Consider the following 20,033-nt stretch of genomic DNA (forward strand, 5'->3'; position numbering starts at 1 on the left):
AAACAACAAAACCTGACGGACTATCTCAACTTTTCCCTACTTACACATTTCCAGGAGTCTGTACCCGGGAGAGCCCGTCTCCCACATTAAAGTATTTTAACGTTCTTGTGTTAAAGTATTTGCGCAAGAGAGCGTCTACCCCGGCATGTGCCTTTGCGCAAGAGCGTCCATGCCAGTGTAGACGCTCTCTTGCGCAAGAAAGCTCTGATGGCCATTTTAACCATCGGGCTTTCTTGCGCAAGAAATTCATGGTGCCTGCCTACACTGGCCTCTTGTGCAAGAACAGTTGCACAAGAGGGCTTCTTCCTGAGCGTGGGCATCCTAGTTCTTGCGCAAGAAGCCCTGATTTCACACATTAGAACGTCCGTGTTCTTGCGCAAGAACTCGCGGCCAGTGTAGACAGGCAGCATGTTTTTGTGCAAAAGCGGCTGCTTTGACGCAAGATCGCGCCAATGTAGACACAGCCCTGCTGTCTGGGGAAAAACTGCTGCTTGCTCCAAAACAAAGGGGGAAAACCTCTCTGTTTGAAATTCCTTATCTGCCTTTCATTGGCTGAATGCCCAAAGGCCCCTTCCTCAGGCGCATCGCCACAGTTAGCTTAACCCTTTCCAGACTCTCCTTTGCAGCTCCTATTCCTGACACCATGGCACCCCCTCCATGGCACAGTGCCCGGTCTAAGGCAATGTCACGTTACTGGATTTTAAGGGGAGCCGCCAGATCACTGCTGCACCCGGGTGGATGATTGCCCCAAAAGTGTATACAAAGGGGGCCATGTGAGGTGTCACATGAAAGCGTGTGTTCTACTGATTCTGTGTGTGCTCTTCATGTACTTGTATGAGATCTGTGTGTGGAGTTAGACACATGGACTCTGCAAGGTGTGCTCAGCCAATGGCTATGCTAATTAGCAAGGAGACATGAATACACATCTCAGGAATGTGACTGATACTTTAGGGCTACCAGCATGGAACACAGAGATGGGCCACTGACCAGATGACCTGCTGCAGCCAAGAAGATGCCAAGAGGGGAATATAAGTGCCATGTGGCACCCTCCATCTTGGTCTTCAGCTCAGCTCTTAATCCCAGAGGCAGCCTTGCAGGGAACCACGAGTCAGGAAGAACCGTGGACCCATCCTGACATAGGATATACACCAAAGACTTTTAAGCCAGCAGTTATAACATCTCTGCTAAGAGCCTGCATCGAGATCTGGGTGATTCGATGCATGTAATGTACTATCCTTTAACAACCTCACTCTCATGCTTTTCTTTCTCTTAGTAATAAACGTTTAGATGTTAGATTCTAAGGCTGCGTCTAGACTGGCAGGATTTTGCAGAAATACTTTTAATGGAAAAGTTTTTCTGTTAAAAGTATTTCCGCAAAAGCGCGTTTAGATTGGCAGGGATGCTTTTGCGCAAAAGCATCCGTGGCCAGACTAGATGCGATTTTGCACAAGAAAGCCCCGATCGCCATTTTAGCCATCGGGGCTTTTTTGAGTAAACAGTTCTTCCCTGTCTACACTGGCCCTCTTGCGCAAGAATTCTTGCACAAGGGGGCTTTTTCCTGAGCGGGAGCATGAAAGTATTTGCGCAAGAAGCCCTGATTTTGTACATTACAAAGTCAGTGTTCTTGCGCAAATTCAAACGGCCAGTGTAGATAGCTGGCAAGTTTTTGAGCAAAAGCGACCGCTTTTGTGCAAAATCTTGCCAGTTTAGACGCACTCTAAAGGATTGGCTCAAAGTGTAAATTGACCTGGTCCAAGGTCCAATTGACATGGTCCAAGATAACCCCTCCCCCAGCAGTTCCTGGGCCATGGCACCCCATGCCCAGCAGCGCAGCTCCCGTTCCATGGTGACCCACCCCCAGCAGAGCAGTGGCCCAGTGCCTGGAGAGAAGTGGCCACAGAGCTCCACAGGCTGCCACCCCCCTCCGCCCCGGGGAAACACTGCCCAAGGGAGCCGTTTGCTGAGTGAGTTGCTCAAAGGGTCCCCTCGGGCGGCCGCTGGCTGGGCAGAGAGCTGCTGGTACGTGGCAGGGACCCTGCAGCCAGTGGAAACAGGGTCAAGAGCAGCCTCTCGCTGCGTGGGCACAGCCACGCCCGGGCTGCTCTCGGACCCACCCCCAGCCTAGGCCACCTTCCCGCCCCTCCAGGCCCCACCAGCTGCTTCCCGGGCTCCCCTGGCCACAGCACCTGGGCCCTAGACCTCCCACCCCGGGCTGTCCCTCTTGGCCCTGGCACGTCTGGGAGCTGCGAGCCGCTGGTGGCAGGCCTGGGGCCCCTCATGCACGTGCCCTGTTGCCCATGCTAGGAAGCCCCGGTTCCCTCCCTGCTCGGGGCCGTGGCTCAGGCCAGGAATAGCTGCTGGGTTTCATGTGTCTGGCAGGGGCACCGAGCCCTTCGCCCCCAGGGGAGTCTCGCTCCAGGGAGGCCTGTGGCAGACAGCAGCACACCTGCTGCCGCCCGGGCCCACCCCCGCACTCCAGCCTCCGCGCCAGTCCGCTGCTCCCTCCCCAGGCAGGAGGCTGAGCTGTGCTGGGCTGGCCGGGGCGGTCTCCCTGGGCTGACGCCGTCGCCGCCCCCAGACGTGCAAGCCGCAGTCCGCCGCTGCGGCGGAGCGGCCGGGCTGTGCACGTGCACCTGGCACTAGGCCAGCAGGACGGGTTTGGTGCCAGTGCGGGGCGGGTCTGCCCAGGGGTGCCCATGTTGTTCGGCAGCATACGGGCGCTGGGCCGGTGTGTTACTGCCTGATTGCTCGTTAGTGCTGCTCTCCGCACGTGGCATTGGCATTGTCGGGCTGCCCGGCCCACCGGGCACACACGGGTTTGTTGCTGTTGGGCTGCCCGGCCGGGCTGGCACGGGGCACACACTCAGCCCAAGATTCACTCCCGGGCCCTGTGACCCATGTGGGCCGTGGGTCTGGACACTGCATGGCCTTGGCTCAGGGTGCCACTGGGCTGTGGGTCTGGGCACTGCGTGGCTGTGGCTCGGGGTGCCACTGGGCTGTGGGTCTGGGCACTGCGTGGCTGTGGCTTGGGGTGCAGTTGGGCCGTGGGTCTGAGCACTGCATAGCTGTGGCGCTGCTGGGCCGTGGGTCTGGGCACCGCGTGGCCGTGGCCGTGGCTCGGGGCGCTGCTGGGCCGTGGGTCTGGGCACCGCGTGGCCGTGGCTCGGGGCTCTGCTGGGCCGTGGGTCTGGGCACTGCATGGCCTTGGCTCGGGGTGCCACTGGGCTGTGGGTCTGGGCACTGCGTGGCTGTGGCTTGGGGTGTCGTTGGGCCGTGGGTCTGAGCACTGCATAGCTGTGGCGCTGCTGGGCCGTGGATCTGGGCACCGCGTGGCCGTGGCTCGGGGCTCTGCTGGGCCGTGGGTCTGGGCACCGCGTGGCCGTGGCTTGGGGTCCCGTTGGGCCGTGGGTCTGGGCACCGCGTGGCCGTGGCTCGGGGCACTGCTGGGCCGTGGGTCTGGGCACCGCGTGGCCGTGGCTTGGGGTGCTGTTGGGCCGTGGGTCTGGGCACCGCGTGGCCGTGGCTTGGGGTGCCGTTGGGCCATAGGTCTGGGCACAGCGTGGCCATGGCTCGGGGCGCTGCTGGGCCATGGGTCTAGGCACCGCATGGCTGTGGCTCGGGGCTCTGCTGGGCTGTGGGTCTGGGCACAGCGTGGCCGTGGCTTGGGGCACTGCTGGGCCATGGGTCTGGGCACCGCGTGGCCGTGGCTCGGGGCTCTGCTGGGCCATGGGTCTGGGCACCGCGTGGCCGTGGCTTGGGGTGCCGTTGGGCCGTGGGTCTGGGCACCGCGTGACCGTGGCTCGGGGCTCTGCTGGGCCATGGGTCTGGGCACCACGTGGCCGTGGCTTGGGGTGCCGTTGGGCCGTGGGTCTGGGCACCGCGTGGCCGTGGCTCGGGGCTCTGCTGGGCCATGGGTCTGGGCACTGCGTGGCCGTGGCTTGGGGTGCCGTTGGGCCGTGGGTCTGGGCACCGTGTGGCCGTGGCTTGGGGTGCTGTTGGGCCATGGGTCTGGGCACAGCGTGGCCGTGGCTTGGGGTGCCGTTGGGCTGTGGGTCTGGGCACAGCGTGGCCATGGCTCGGGGCTCTGCTGGGCCATGGGTCTGGGCACCGTGTGGCCGTGGCTTGGAGTGCCGTTGGGCCGTGGGTCTGGGCACTGTGTGGCCGTGGCTTGGGGTGCCGTTGGGCCATGGGTCTGGGCACAGCGTGGCCATGGCTCGGGGCGCTGCTGGGCCATGGGTCTGGGCACCGCATGGCCGTGGCTCGGGGCTCTGCTGGGCCGTGGGTCTGGGCACAGCGTGGCCGTGGCTTGGGGCACTGCTGGGCCATGGGTCTGGGCACCGCGTGGCCGTGGCTCAGGGCTCTGCTGGGCCATGGGTCTGGGCACCGCGTGGCCGTGGCTTGGGGTGCCGTTGGGCCGTGGGTCTGGGCACCGCGTGGCTGTGGCTTGGGGTGCCGTTGGGCCGTGGGTCTGGGCACCGCGTGGCCGTGGCTTGGGGTGCCGTTGGGCCGTGGGTCTGGGCACCGCGTGGCCGTGGCTTGGGGTGCCGTTGGGCCGTAGGTCTGGGCACCGCGTGGCCGTGGCTTGGGGTGCCGTTGGGCCGTGGGTCTGGGCACCGTGTGGCCATGGCTTGGGGTGCCGTTGGGCCTTGGGTCTGGGCACCGGGTGGCCGTGGCTCGGGGCGCTGCTGGGCCGTGGGTCTGGGCACCGCGTGGCCGTGGCTTGGGGTGCCGTTGGGCCGTGGGTCTGGGCACCGCGTGGCCGTGGCTTGGGGTGCCGTTGGGCCTTGGGTCTGGGCAACGGGTGGCCGTGGCTCGGGGCGCTGCTGGGCCGTGGGTCTGGGCACCGCGTGGCCATGGCTTGGGGTGCCGTTGGGCCGTGGGTCTGGGCACCGCGTGGCCGTGGCTTGGGGTGCCGTTGGGCCTTGGGTCTGGGCACCGGGTGGCCGTGGCTCGGGGCGCTGCTGGGCCATGGGTCTGGGCACCGCGTGGCCGTGGCTTGGGGTGCCGTTGGGCCGTGGGTCTGGGCACCAGGTGGCCGTGGCTCGGGGCGCTGTTGGGCCGTGGGTCTGGGCACCGGGTGGCCGTGGCTCGGGGCGCTGTTGGGCCGTGGGTCCGGGCACCGGGTGGCCGTGGTTCGGGGCACTGCTGCTCAAAACTGTTTTGTTTTTCCATTGAGAAAGGGGAGCGGAGAACCCCGATTCCTTGCAAATCCACCCGGCCAACACCAGCCCCTCCCCCTTTGCCCTGCCGTGGGAATCGCCCCGCGGGCCCCCTCCCCCTTCAATCCCCGTGGGAAAATGGGGGGGGAGTTTGTAAAAGTGAGAGGAAACGTGGGACTCGCCCCCAACGAACCGCCGCTCCCGGCAAGCCCCGGACAAAACTTTGTTCTGAAATAAAATCCTGCCCCGGCGCGGGTGGGGAAACTGAGGCCCGCAGCGGGCCACTCGGCCCGGGGCAGGCTCAGCACTGGGGGGGGGGGCGTGTGAGGGGCGGTCCCGGGGCGCCCCAGATTGGCAGGGCCGTGCTCCAATGGGGCTCCGGCCGCCCCGCGCCGGACCGGCGCCGCCTCCGGCCGCCCGAGCTGGGCAGGGGCTCGCCCGAGGCTCGCGGCGCCAGGAGCGGGGAGCGCAGCGCGGAGCCGGCCGGCCCCATGGCGCGCCCGGCCCGGTGAGCCCGCGGGAAGGTAAGCGCCGGGCGCCACGGGGATGGGCCGGGTGGGACGCGGCGGCGCCCGGGTCCGCGGGGCCGGCCTGGCTGCTCGGCGCGGGGGGCAGCGGGGCCCGTGCGGGTCTCCCGGGGCGGAGAGAAACTTGGAGCCGGGCGCGGGGCGGGGGGTGCACCCCTACGTGTCCCAGCACCTGTGCCCGCGACCTCCCCATCCCTCGGGGCTGCCTTGTGCGGGGCAGCCTGGCACTGGCGGGGCAGCGCTGGGGCGGGATAAGGGGGCACCGATGGGGCTGCATTGGGGGGGAGGGGTAGCCTGGCATTGGAATAACATGGGGCAGAGGCTGGGGGGGGGGGCGAGATGGGGGCACCAGTGGGGCTGCCTTGGGGGGAGAAGCCTTGCACTGGAGTGGCAGGGGATGGGGGGCACCGGTGGGGCTGCCTTGGGGGGAGAAGCCTTGCACTGGAGTGGCAGGGGATGGGGGGCACCAATGGGGCTGCCTTGGGGGGAGAAGCCTTGCACTGGAGTGGCAGGGGATGGGGGGCACCAGTGGGGCTGCCTTGGGGGGAGAAGCCTTGCACTGGAGTGGCAGGGGATGGGGGGCACCAATGGGGCTGCCTTGGGGGGAGAAGCCTTGCACTGGAGTGGCAGGGGATGGGGGGCACCGGTGGGGCTGCCTTGGGGGGAGAAGCCTTGCACTGGAGTGGCAGGGGATGGGGGGCACCGGTGGGGCTGCCTTGGGGGGAGAAGCCTTGCACTGCAGTGGCAGGGGATGGGGGGCACCGGTGGGGCTGGGGGGCCACCTGGCGCTGGAGTGGCAGCGGGTCTTGGCTCAGCATTGAGGCCGGAGGGGGATCTGGGCGCGAGAGGCCGACCCAGCCGTGTCCATCCCTCGGTTGGCGCTTTGCTCCTGCCGAAGGGCCGGGGGGAAGCTGAGACGCTCTGATAAGCTGCTTTTCCCCCTGGCTGGGTCCAGTCCCTGGCCGGGGGGGCTGAGCGAGTGACTCGGGCCCGTGTCAGGCTCCCAGCGCCGAGGAACTTGGAACTGGCCCTGGTCCCCCTTGGCAGCTGCTGGGTTTATCGGCCGCCCCCCGGCCCTCCACTTCCAGCCTCCTTCCCTGCAGGGGCCCAGGCGCGCTCTGCCTGGTGGGCCCTGCGCTGGCACAAGCAGAGAGCTGGCTGCCCGGGGAACGCCCCCCCAGAGCTTGGCAGGGCTGGGGCGCTGCTGCCTGGCATGGGCATCTGTGCAAGGGAGCCCAGCCTCTGGGCTTCTGCCCCGTTGCCCTGGGTCCTGCCCCAAACCGGCATGTCCCTGGGCATTAGCCACGGGGTCTAGCGTGGGAGCCAGGCCATGGGTGGTGCAGGAGGAATGGGTCAGACCTGCAACAACGTGTGTGCGCCCATGGGGCATGGGGCATGCACACGTCTCCCTGGGTGCAGCTGGTGCGGGCCCCGTATCACTTAATGGGTCAGGACCCCCTCAGCCACTTCTCCAGCTGCCCTGTCTCTCTCTGCTTGTGCGATGGTTGTATTCTAAGTGCGGGGTCCCTGCCCCCGCTGCTGGCGGAGTGTCCCTCGCAGAGAGCGGTGCGATCAGGGTGTGCGCGGGGCCGAGCTCCGGGGGGATAGCCCAGGCACTGGTACCGTTGTTTATGGAGCCATTCTCCGGGCGGTGACTGGGCCAGGAGGCGGCATTGGAGGTGGCTTGGATTGAAAAGCAGCTACTTACAAACATCACAGCAGAAACTTGCCTACAGTCTAATTTTGTGCATGCACGGATGCATGGATTCACGTGGGTGTGAACGCACGGACCCGTGGGAGTGTGGGTGTGAACGCACGGATCCGTGGGAGTGTGGGTGTGAACGCACGGATGTGTGGATTCACGTGGGTGTGAACGCACAGACCCGTGGGAGTGTGGGTGTGAACACACGGATCCATGGGAGTGTGGGTGTGAACACACGGATGCGTGGATTCATGTGGGTGTGATTGCACGGATCCGTGGGAGTATGGGTTTGATTGCACGGATCCGTGGGAGTGTGGGTGTGAACGTACGGATGTGTGGATTCACGTGGGTGTGAACGCACGGATCCGTGGGAGTGTGGGTGTGAACGCACGGATCCGTGGGAGTGTGGGTGTAAACGCACGGACCTGTGTGTATACACCTGTGGGCATAAATGCATGGACCTGGGTGTGTGTACGCCTGTGGGCGTGAACACATGGACCCAAGTGAGGGACATGCCTCCTCCCCCTCACTCCTCCCCCCCCCCCCAGTGATTTTTCCCCGTGCTCTGTTCGCTAAAGGAAAATGCGTCTCAGGGAGCTGTCTGGCTGGAGGACGTGTCCAGCAGGAGAGGAACTTCCCTTGTTTCCATCCGCCCCAGCATGGCGTCCCCCTCCCCCGAGATGAGTCTGAGCTGGGTGTGGCTCTGGGGCATGTCTGTGTCTGGGGGGCTGGGTTCTGTCCATCTTGCAGGTGGGCTAGGAAGTGGGGAGCGCAGGGGACTGCCCCAAACACGCCGTACACCAGGCCCTGCCCCGGCCGGCCGGCGTCTCTGCGCTGCCACACACCCAGCAGTAAGGATCGGCTCCAGCTTGCGGGGGATCTTCGTGGCCCCTTTGAGAGAGGGTTCGGAGTCGTGGTGTTTTCAGTGGGTTAAAGGGTTCCCGTGCGTGCCACCGAAAAGCCCCAGGGGGGACACTTTTTCACGTAATTTGTAACTTTCCTTTTCGGATGCAAAACCAAAACTGGCTCGGTCCTTGCAACGCCCAGCAGCGTTTGGCTTTCAAAGCAAAAGAGAGTGGTTTGTGTCTGCAGCCAACACCCCCTGTTTTCCAAGCATCCTGCTCCGAGACAAGTGCGGGCTACAGGCGGAGGGACGTGAAAATAGCCTCTCTGCCCCTCCCAGAAGTGTGAAAATTCGGAGCCTGGCTCGAAAGCGCCTTTTCTCTGCAGTGTGACGCACACGCTTCTGGGGCAGGGCCTGTCTTGTTCTTCTGCCTTTGGACAGCCCCGAGTGCAACAAAACATTCACATAAGAAAGTGTCACCAGCTCTCAAGAGCTGCACAGCGTCCACCTTGCCCGTGTCGTTAACGTGGTGCGTCCAGGCTCTCACTCGCAGAATCTCCGCACCCCGCAGCCGCGGGTCCGTCTCTCCCCCGCCGCTCAGCAAGGTGCCGCTGTCTTACAGTTGTTTCACCGGTGGTCTGGCCGAGCTGCCACTGCAGTCAGTGGAGGGGCTGACTTCAGTGTGACTTGGATCAGGGTCAGCCCCAAACAAGCCCACGCAGGGAGGCTGCCGCGTCAGAGGCATCAACCAGAAGTAGGTGACGGCTGGTTAAACTAGGCGAGTGTAAAGAGGGCGGGGTGGAAGGCTGCTTTCAGAGTTCTAGGTTCAAGCGCTCAGCAGAAATATCCAAGCCGCATTATCGGCCACACAGTGACGTGCACAGTGGTGGGCAAAACTGCAGCCGACTTGAGAGAGGGCTGGACAAGGAAGCTGAGAACGTGGCGGTGCTCCCCTGTAAATCAGAGGCATGCCCTTACATGGGATAGCATACTCAGGTCTGGTCCCCTGGTCTGCAAAAGGCTGGAGCAGAAATAGAAACAGGCCTGTAAAAATGTCTGCAGGCCTGGAGAGGTTTCCATAAGAGGAGAGCCGGGAGAGATCCTGGCTAGCACGCAGCGCGTGCAGTTCTGGGAGAGCGGGAGGAGGGGAGCAGGTCCCTAGGCACCTTTTTACCTGGTCTCATAACACAGGAAACAAGGTGACATCCAGCAAAACTGGAAAGCAACTCATTCAAAATGGACCCACGACGGGGAGTTTTTAAGGAACGGGGTGGAGCTATGGAACTCACCGCCACAGGATAGCATGCACACATGTCCTGCAGATGCACTTCTGGAGCTGGGGGCTAGCGATGCGATGTTCTGAGGCGCTGCAGGATTGGACCCAAAGAACCATGGCAGTGCAACCTGGTTTTATAGTTGTGCGTCCCCAGTGTAATCTATGGGCTTTTGCAGTGTTGTGCTGAGATCGCAAATTCTTAAGTGGCCGTTTCTCCCATCATCACCTGCACCTGGGGGTTTCCCATCGTTAACCTTGATCAGCATTTTGATGGTTGTCTGGGGGTTTTCCCACATTGGGTTTCACGGTTCTCTGTTACCTTGTTTTCCGGGGTTGTCGGTGCGCTTACTCGCTTTGCACCGGGCACACCGGGGGATCTTTTCTGGTTGTCCCCGAGTCTCTCGCTCCTGGACCATTGGGACATGGTGCTGGCGTCTCCGTAACGCGGCAGCCACCCTTCACGTGCACCAGAAGGGATGTTCGCCGGAGTGTTTCCGAGAGGGCTACGTTTTAGAGCGGATACAAAAGAACCTCACGCAACTTAGCTAGCCGCGCAGCCCTGCTCTCTTCCTGCCGTAACACGGGGGCTGGGCCGACCCACCGGGTATCTGCCGACGGCCCAGGCCTCTGGTCAGGAAGGGGGCTGGCGTGGGGCCCAGAAGCGCACTGAACTTGCAGGCAAAGCGTTCCCTAGGGCCTGTTCCCTTCGTCGTGACTCGGTTCTTATTCAGTCCCGGGACTGCGACCGTGGGCTGCCGTCGGGGACCGACTGTCGCTTGGGGTCTAAGCCAACCCGCGTCTGACCGGGCCCGGCCCCGTGCGCAGGGCAGAACGCTCCCGTAAGGCTCTTCCCAGGCGGGCGTGAGCCGACTGCGGCGCGTGCTCCGAATTCCACACAGGCTCGGGCCCGTGGGCCCACTGAGCCACGGGGAATCTGCAGGGCCAGAGGAGGGTGTGTGGCTGGGGACGTGGCTCATAGCACAGAGGGGCTGGAGGGAGGCGGGGAGGGAGGGCAGGGCTGTGGGGAGGGGGGCTGGAGGGAGGTGGTGAGGGAGGGCTGGGCTGTGGGGAGGGGGGCTGGAGGGAGGTGGGGAGGGAGGGCTGGGCTGTGGGGAGGGGGGCTGGAGGGAGGCGGTGAGGGAGGGCAGGGCTGTGGGGAGGGGGGCTGGAGGGAGGTGGTGAGGGAGGGCTGGGCTGTGGGGAGGGGGGCCGGAGGGAGGTGGTGAGGGAGGGCTGGGCTGTGGGGAGGGGGGCTGGAGGGAGGTGGGGAGGGAGGGCTGGGCTGTGGGGAGGGGGGCTGGAGGGAGGCGGTGAGGGAGGGCAGGGCTGTGGGGAGGGGGGCTGGAGGGAGGTGGTGAGGGAGGGCTGGGCTGTGGGGAGGGGGGCTGGAGGGAGGTGGGGAGGGAGGGCTGGGCTGTGGGGAGGGGGACTGGAGGGAGACGGGGAGGGAGGGCAGGGCTGTGGGGAGGGGGACTGGAGGGAGGTGGTGAGGGAGGGCAGGGCTGTGGGGAGGGGGGCTGGAGGGAGGCCGTGAGGGAGGGCAGGGCTGTGGGGCAGGGGGCTGGAGGGAGGCCGTGAGGGAGGGCAGGGCTGTGGGGAGGGGGACTGGAGGGAGGTGGTGAGGGAGGGCAGGGCTGTGGGGCAGGGGGCTGGAGGGAGGCCGTGAGGGAGGGCTGGGCTGTGGGGCAGGGAGCTGAGGGAGGTGGGGGGAGGGCTGGGCTGTGGGGAGGGGGGCTGAGGGAGGTGGGGGGAGGGCTGGGCTGTGGGGAGGGGGGCTGGAGGGAGGCGGTGAGGGAGGGCAGGGCTGTGGGGCAGGGGGCTGGAGGGAGGCCGTGAGGGAGGGCTGGGCTGTGGGGCAGGGAGCTGAGGGAGGTGGGGGGAGGGCTGGGCTGTGGGGAGGGGGGCTGAGGGAGGTGGGGGGAGGGCTGGGCTGTGGGGAGGGGGGCTGGAGGGAGGCGGTGAGGGAGGGCAGGGCTGTGGGGCAGGGGGCTGGAGGGAGGTGGGGGGAGGGCTGGGCTGTGGGGAGGGGAGCTGGAGGGAGGCTGCCCCTTCCCTACTCCAGCCCTGGGCACCCCACACCCAGCTCTGCCCCCCTGCTAGCTGTTGTGTGTCTGTGGCCCCAGTGGGGAGGTGCGGGGAGCAGGCCGGTCGCTTTGCTTGCCTCGCGAAACGCCAGTGTTCCTGCGCAATTCCCGCAGGCCTGCTCCCCGGGCTTCCTGTGGCCGCGCGGGCAGAGCCGAGCGTAACCCCGCAGAGACCGGAGAGAGGAAGCTAATTAAGCCCTAACGAGCGGGTGCCTGGCAGGGCCCTGAAGGAGCAGAGTGAGTCACCCAGCTGGGCCCCGGCGGCTTGTCTGCTCCGGGCCCGCGTGCGAGTGCCGCCCGAGCGGTTGGGACCGGCTGTTTGCACCCCTCCTGTTCGCCGTCTCTGGTGCATGGAGGCCGGTTTCTGCTCCCTGGCTGGGCGTGTGCCCCGTCTGGGACAGACGAACGCACTTTCCCATGGGGGCTGCGGGCTGGTGAATCTCTTGCACGCGCACCCAGGGCTCGTGCGAATCCCCGTGACCATGCGGAAGCCGGGCCGAGCAGCTGCAGGCACCTGCATGGGGTTTGGATTCTGGCTGGGCTCTTCGAAGATGCAGCATCCATAGAGCCCAGGGCCGAATTCTCCCTCGTGTCGGCCCGGCCGCGTGCACACGCTTGTGCGTGCACTTTCCACAAGTGCTGCCCGCCACAGGCCTGTGCACGTGGGTGTGAGCACGTGTGTTTGCACATGGACCCTTCGTGTTGCGCCCTCCAGGTGGCCCCCAAACCCCGCTCTAGGAAGGGAGCTCGAGGGCGACCCCGGGGCAGAGGCGTGGAGGCTGCCGTGCGGCCTCCCGGATCTAAGCGCCGCTGAAAAAATCCATCTGGCTGCATCCGCCTGCGCTGCGCTTGCACGGCTCCTGGCACCGGCTGCGCAGGGGGCCGCGGCGGGGGGGCCTGTTTCCTTCCCAGCTGCGATGGAAACTTTCTGCCTCGCCAGCTCCGAGGTCGCGGGGCCGGGCGGGCGGGGGCTGGGTCGCGCTGGGGAAACCGAGGCCCCGGGGTGGAGCGGGGCAGCGACCGCGCGGGGTTACGCAGCCAGTAGCTGGAAGACCCAAAAATAGAAGCCAGGCCTCCGGACTTCCCAGCCCTCGTCCCGCCCCCCGTGGGGCCGCGCGGCTGCGGAGAGTCCCAGGGCGGCCGGAGGTCCCGGCGCGGGGGAGCCGAGGGGGGTGAGCGTGCGCTCGGGCGCGGCCTCCCCGGCAGTTTCCGCTCCCACAGGATCCGTTATCAGCCCTGCCTGGTCCCCACAGAGGCCGGGAAGTGCCCCCCGGCTGCCCTTGGAGCCCTGCCCGCTGGCTGCCGGCCCGGGCAGGCGGAGAAGGGAAGGGGGTGGGAGGGGAGCCTCCCTTGCAGCCCGGCTCTGCCCCTGCGCTGCCGCCCGCCCTCGGCCTGTGGGTTGGCAGTGGGGCCCCCTTGCGCCCAGCCCCCGAAGCAGGTGGGGGGTCCTGGGAGCCAGTCGGTGGGCGCGGAGCCGGTGGCCGGCCCAGGGGGTCTCTGCTAGGAGCAAGGGGCTGGCCGGGTGTGGGGCTCGGAGCCTTTCCCCACCTGGGGCGTGGGGCCGGACACAGCCTGGGCTGCCGGGAGCTCAGGGGGCCCAGTCCCTGCCCCCCCAGTGCCGGTGTGCGGGCAGGGAGAGGGGAGGGGGGCACAGGAGCTGAGGGGGAGCAAAGGGGAGCAGCACCGTGCCATGGGCGCTGTTGGAAGAGGCCGGGGGGGGGGCGCCTGTCGCAGTTTTCAGGGTCCAGGCTCCCTCCAGCCACCCCCTCCCCAGTCAGATGGGAGGGGGATGTGCCAGCTTGGGGGGCTCCCAGGATCACCCCCCCCCCCCAGTTCCTCAGGCCCACGCGGCCAGGAGCCGCTGGCCAACTGGAAGGGCAGGGCTGGCAGCTGCTGTGCCGGGGGTGCCCCAGAGCTTACTGGCTGCACCCCCACTTCTCCCTGCACCTCCAGCAGCCCTGGCTTCCCCGAGCCAGCTGTGTGTGGCTGCAGGGTGGGCTGTGCCAGGGCCGGGGGGCTGTGTCAGGGTATGGGGGCTGTTCTGAGGGCCGGGGGGCTGTGCTGGGGCTGCGCTGGGGCAGGGGGGGCTGTGCTGGGGGTGGGGCACTGTGCTGGGGCAGGGGGGGGCTGTGCAGGGGGCAGGGGGTGGGGGGGCTGTGCTGGGGCAGAGGGGGACTATGCTGGGGGCCGGGGGGGCTGTGCAGGGGGCTGGGGCACTGTGCTGAGGTGGGGGAGGCTGTGCAGGGGGTGGGGGGATGTGCTGGGGGCAAGGGGGCCGTGCAGGGGACCAGGGCACTATGCTGGGGACTGTGCAGGGGGCGGAGGGCGGGGGGGCTGTGCAGGGGGTCAAGGCGCTGTGCTGGGGGCGGGGGGGGCTGTGTGGGGGGCTGGCTGTGGGGGGGGGGCAGGGCCCCTTTGCGTGCCAGGAGAGGAAAAGCAGGTGTGTGGGGGGAGCCACCATCCCCTAGGGAACCTGAGGAACCTCATAGCCCAGCCCCTGCTTTAACCCGCCCCCCCAGCTCTCCCTGTGGCGCTGGCACCGTGCCCCGGAGCAGCCTCCAGCCCCGGTCCCTAGGAGGGGTGCGGGAGGGCCGGGCTGCAGGGACCGTGGGGCTGCGCGGGGTGGAGCCGTGGGGCTGGCCCCGGGAGGAGAGCTCCGGTGTCGGGTTCCCAGCGCGGACGCCCCGGACACTGGCAGGTTTGTTCTCTGCCTTGCAGCTGCCGGAGTGGGCAGCAAATAGCCCTGCCCGGCCTCCCAGCTGTGCACAACACCTGGGCGGGGGCCGCCAGGGAACGGGGGGGGGGGCAAGGACCCAGCTGGGGCGTGACCGGCGCTGGCTTTCCGGCAGGACTCCGCAGCCCTGCCCTTCCGCTGCCCACGGGGACGCTGGTCCCCCGAGCAAGGGGCAGGGTTCGGCCTCCCTCCGCCCAGAACCGGAGCACCCTGGGCCCCCCCTTGCCCCCGGTGCCCTGGGCCCCCCCTTCCCCCCGGCGCCCTGGGCCCCCCCTTGCCCCCGGCGCCCTGGGCCCCCCCTTCCCCCGGCGCCCTGGGCCCCCCTTCCTCCCATTGCCCTGGGCCCCCCTTCCCCCTGGCGCCCTGGGCCCCCCTTCCTCCCATTGCTCTGGGCCCCCCTTCCTCCCATTGCTCTGGGCCCCCCTTTCTCCCATTGCTCTGGGTCCCCCTTCTCCCCCGGCGCTCTGGCCCCCCCTTCTCCCCCGGCGCCCTGGGCCCCCCTTCCTCCCAGTGCTCTGGAGCCCCGCTTCCCCCGGCGCCCTGGCCCCCCCGGAGCCCTGGGCCCCCCTTCCTCCCAGTGCTCTGGAGCCCCGCTTCCCGCCGGCGCCCTGGCCCCCCCGGAGCCCTGGGCCCCCCTTCCTCCCATTGCTCTGGGTCCCCCTTCCTCCCATTGCTCTGGCCCCCCCTTTTCCCCCGGCGCCCTGGGCCCCCCCTTTTCCCCCGGCGCCCTGGGCCCCCCTTCTCCCCCGGCGCCCTGGCCCCCCCTTCCCCCAGCACCCTGGGCCCCCTTTCCCCCCGGCACCCTGGGCCCTCCTTTCCCCCCAGCGCTCTGTGCCCCCGAGGAGCGGGCCGTGGGGTGTCCTTGCCCGCTGGGTCCGGAGAGGCCACTGCTTGGACAGGCCCTGTCAGCCCAGGCCTGGGGCCCCGACCGGAGGGGGAGCGCTGGCTCTGCCCCTTAGCCCAACCGGCGGGCACACGCCTGGCCTCCCCCGGGCAGGGGCAGGGAGAGGCTCACCAGGGGGCCTGCGAGGTCTGGGAGTTGCCTCCATTGTCAGAGTCCGCCCGGAGCCCCCAGAATAAGCTGACCACTGTGGGCCGGAGGGAGGGGCCGGGGGCCCCATTCCTGTGGGCCCCTCGCAAAGGGGTTTTCAGCCGTGGCCGGTTAGATGGGAGAGAACAGCCCCCCCGGCCGGGCTGTGCAGGGGCCTGTGTCGAGCGCCGCTCCGGGTTCAGTTCCCCTTCCTGAGCGCGTCCCTAGCCGGGCTCCCCCTCGGGGCCTTGCCCGCCGGGCTCCCCGGGCCCGCAGCCGGAGGAAGGGAGGCCCCCGGGCGGCCGAGCGCCCGTCCTGCTGCAGCCTCCTTGGTTTCACACCCGAACCTGGCGCCTGAGCGGGAAGCCGGCTGGCGGGGAGACCCGGCTGCTGCGGGGCCCCCGATGGGACAGCAGCACCCCCGGACGGTGCACGGGCCCCCGAATTCTCCCTCCCTGCCCGGCTAACGGGGCAAGGCGCCGTGGGGACCTCTGGGCCGGGCAGAGGAGACAGCCCCTTACTTCGGGTCTGCGCCTAGTGGTGAGAGCTGAGGGAGGGCAGCCGGGGGGCTCTGCTAGAAACGTGTCAGCGTGGGGCTGAGGCCCCTCCCTGCGGGCCCCCGCCAGACCCCCCCTTTCCAGCTGTGGTTTGAGACGGGGCCGGCGTTGGGGGGTCTGCGGGGAGGGAGAAGTGGGGGCCCAGCGCACTAGTTTGTAATCTGTCTGGGGGGGGAACGAGCGTGCAGCTGTGGGCAGGTGCGAGTCGAATCTCCTCCCGTCCCGGCCCCACACCCCCTCCCCAGCGGGCTGCCGTGGGGCCAGGGACGGGTCCCCGTTGCTCTGAAGGGGAGCTGCTACGAATGTGTCCAGGCAGGGCCCCTCCTCCCCCCGTGGCCCCCCCCAGCCCAGGTGCCGGCGTGCTGAGCGGTGGCTCCGAAACAAGGCTTCCCTTTTACAGCCCCCGCCCCGCCCGACAGGAACCCTCGGCCGAGCCCCAGGCCCCGCGGGGGAGAATGGGATTTTTCTCCCAGATTTTTAACGGCTGTTTTCTGGAGCCCTAATTGCTCCGCGTTGAGCTGCGGCCAAGGCAAACGCACCTGAGGGAGGCTTGTTTTCCTGACCGCCCCCCCCCCCCCCCCGCCCGGCTCGGCATCTGGCCTCCTTCGGCAGGGCGGGGGGCTGCTCCGAGCGCCACCTCAGCAGCCGTGTGCGCCCCGTGAAGGGCCCTCTGTGCGAGGGGGGCCAGAGGCTGCGGCAGAACCCGGCTGGGCGCCTGCCAGGACGGTGCGGAGCCACGTGTGGGTCGTGCCGGAGGCGGGGGCCGGCCCTGCTTTCCCATTGGGCGGGTCCGTGCCCCCACACCTGCCATGGGGCTCGGCGAGCGAGGGGTGGGAACGTCCTTGGCCCCCCGGTACCTGGGGCCGGTCTCCTGGTCCCTGCACACAGGTGGCTCGGTCGGCTCTCGGCCACCGGGGCGTTACGGGGCCGGCCCCACGGATAGGCTGGGCGTCAGGGCCCCGCAGGAAAGGGAGCTGCGTGAGGGGCCGGGCCTGGGAGCCAGCGGTCTGGTTTTCATTGCCACGTGCTTGCGGCGGCCGAGCTGCTGAGGCAGGGGCCCTGCCGGGGCGCCAGCCGTGCCTGCTGCGGCACCGAGACGTTCGGGGCTTGGCGAGCCGTTTACTACCACTGTGATCCATGAGTCAGTGCCTGCTCCGGCGCTGGCTCCCTGTGGGCAAGTCACAGAGGCGCTCCGTGCCTCGGTTTCCCCAGCCTGCAGCGTGTCTGGCTGGCGGGAGGCAGTCAGGCCTGTGGACCCCTGCGGCGGTGGGCGCCTGGAGAAGGGGGAGGCGGCGTCTCAGCTGGGAGCGGCCTGTGGCGCTGCGGGGGTGTTGTCTGCTGCCGGGTACTCTTCATGCACGTGGGCGGGGGTGCCAAGCTTTGCATGCCGGCCCTACCCGGAGCGAAGAGGCGGGTGCAAAGGGAACGTAGCCCGGGGGTCTGGCTTCGCCCATCTCACTCGGGTCTCATTGCAGGATCGGGGCCGTGGTGTGCCCATGCAGTGCTACCCCCTACTGGGCAAGGGTGTCTCCTGCCCCCTCACTGGCCGGGCCGGTCCGGTGCTGGAATATGGCCCATGGGCCCTCATGGGAACAGCTCTTCCAGCTGGTGAGTGCAGGCTCTGCCGGAGCGCTAACTGGCCGTACAACTTCCAGAGCAGGTGGTGAGCCGGGGCCGGTCCTCCACCGCCGGCCTGTTCTCGCCCGGCCTGTCTGAGGGCCTGGTGGTCTCAGACCGGAGCCCCCAGCTCCCATGGGGAGCTTGGGGTCGAGCGGGGCTGGAGCTATAAAATGCCTGCGTCCTTCCGGCGGGAGTTGTGCACTTACACCACATTACAGCCGGCCGCTGGCGGTGGGCTGAGAGAGTTGTATGTGGGGCTGAGTGTGAGACTCTACGGGGGGGGGATAAAGGACCCGCTACTGCTGCTAGCTACAGATACGCTCCTTTAGCACCAGTGCTAACGGCCTGTCTCTCTAGCCACAACAGGAGCTTAGAGCCGGTTTCCAGCCCGGCTGCCCCGGTGTGCGAGAAGGTTTCTGTAGCAATTGTGGCTGTTGCACACAGCGTAGGGACCCCGATTTTTGTTGCTTAGCTGGGCAGAGACCAGAAACACCGTCTGGGGAGGGTGAAGAGCTTTTGAAACTCGGCTTTGGAATGGGAGCGAAACGTGAAAACATGAACACTTTTCTAATAGCAAACAATCACAAAATAGTGTTGGGTCGCTCAAAATGTTCCCTTTTCGTTTCCATGTTTTAAACCGTTGTGGTTTTACACAGTTGGACTCGGTGACCTCCTGAGGTCTCTTCCAACCCTGGGATTCTGTGCGGTTACGCGATGGGTTGTGAAACAGCCCAGTGTGGTGCAAAATCAACCAGTTCATTTCTACGCCGACAATAGAGAGGCTTCCTGCCGCGGACTGTAGAGAGGCAAAGGGGGGGCGGGAGGGAAAAAGCTATCCTGGGCCACGATCTGCCGGGGAGAGAGAGCAACGCTCGGCTGACGCGCAGGTCTTCCTCGGCTCTGGGAACTGAGCCGTTCACTAGCAGCTTCCGGTGAATGGTGCCTTGTAATCTGGGTTCGCTACGTACAGGGAACAAGCCGTTCCCCCAGGCGTGCCGCGTCCCTTTCCTCCGTTCCCAGGGCCGAAGGAGAGCTCTGTCTAATTCCAGTGCTTGGCGCTCTGCCCAGCAGAAGCAGGGCCAATAAGATACCACTTCATCATCGTTCCCTGTATTTGTCCCTTTGTGTGCGGAATAAATTTTATTACTTGCACAGAGGCATGTGTGGATGTGCACCACCAGTAGAAATAAAACCTAGCTGTGGGCGCTCTGCTGATCAGCCAGGCAGAAACTGAATCTCCTGAGTAGCCGCACAAGTGCCCAGCTTATGGGAGCCCTCCGTGTCTCCCTGGGAGCATGGGAACGGCCCCGCCCACAGAAATGGGACACAGCGTTGTTTCCTGTCTTGTGGAACCGCGCGTTTGCCATCGGGGCCCGTCAGAGGTTTTCTGACCAAATATAGAGAGGGCCCCGGGCGCAGCGTGGTCTCCCTCTGTGCCCCCTACCTCCCGTCAGCTTCCTGTGCCTCGCTCCGGGGCGGCACGGCTGGGTCGGGGTGGGGCCGCGCCGGAGACGTCATGCAATGCAGCCGTGGGGTGGAGTAGCTCCCGCAACTTCGCCTCCCTGCCTCCTGCTAACGAGCAAGGACAAAGGAGGCCCAGGGACCCGAGGGCTGCACAGCGCAGACAGGCGGATGGGGGGCAGGGCCCTGCGCCCGGGGTCAGCGGATCCTGCCACGGTGGGCGCCCATCTCCTCCTCTGAGCCCCCGCCCCGGGAGGGGCCCTGGCAGTTCGGAGGTTGGCACAGGCGCCCTGCCGGCTGGGCCCATGCCTAGGCCTCTGGCCGCGGGCAGGGACGGCTGGGCCGAGGACCCAGCTTGGCCACGAGTGCAGACAGAGCGTGAGGCTGCCCCCACTGAGGTCACCGGGTTTGGGGGCGCCTGCAGGGTCGGGCCAGGCCCTACATCTGCCCAGCGGGTGATTGGTTGGTGCTGGCCCCCCCCCGATCTGGCTGACAGAGTCTGCCCCCCCCCCGGTACGTGGAGGGTGAGACCCGCCTGCAGGGGTGCGGTTCCCCGGGGCCAGGCCAGCGCTGGGGGGCCATGGCCTAGCGCACACCACCCCTCACAGCGTGCCCGGCAGGATCAGGCCCGGGCTGTCACTTCTGGCCACCCGGCCACCCTCCTACAGCCTGCGGAGCCGTGTCACGCGGCCAGGCTGGGCCAGACCAACGGCCTGCTAGCCCAGTGTCCTGTCTGCCCACAGTGGCCAGTGCTGGGTGCCCCAGAGGGAGTAAACACAACAGGGAATCATCTCGTGATCCCTCCCCGATCGCCCATTCCCAGCTTCCGACCGAGGCTAGGGACGCCATCGGTGTTCGTTCTGATCGGTCCCATCCGTGTGCGGAATAAATGTTGTTGCATGCGCTGAGGCATGTGTGCATGTGCACCACCAGGAGAAACAAAACTCAGCATCTGAATCTCTCCTGAGCAGCCAGCCGCACAAAGTGCCCAGCTTACGGGGAGCACAGGGCACCCTCCCAGCTAATGGTCATTGAATGA

At 66.8% G+C, this 20,033-nt stretch overlaps 1 protein-coding gene across 3 annotated transcripts in view; it reads left to right on the forward strand.

Annotated features, from left to right (window-relative positions):
* The first annotated feature begins 5,514 nt into the window (after positions 1-5,514).
* Positions 5,515-20,033, forward strand: part of IL11RA (interleukin 11 receptor subunit alpha) — a 47,335-nt gene continuing 32,816 nt past the window's right edge. For all 3 annotated transcript variants that reach the window (XM_089779480.1, XM_089779483.1, XM_089779484.1), the window contains exon 1: positions 5,515-5,683. In XM_089779480.1, coding sequence (XP_089635606.1) covers positions 5,530-5,683 — 154 coding nt within the window. In that variant the 5' untranslated portion in view covers positions 5,515-5,529. The remainder of the gene's footprint in view (positions 5,684-20,033) is intronic.

The sequence above is a fragment of the Pelodiscus sinensis genome, chromosome 6, assembly GCF_052426305.1.
Source record: "Pelodiscus sinensis isolate ZL-2025 chromosome 6, ASM5242630v1, whole genome shotgun sequence".
Taxonomy (NCBI): Eukaryota; Metazoa; Chordata; order Testudines; family Trionychidae; genus Pelodiscus; species Pelodiscus sinensis.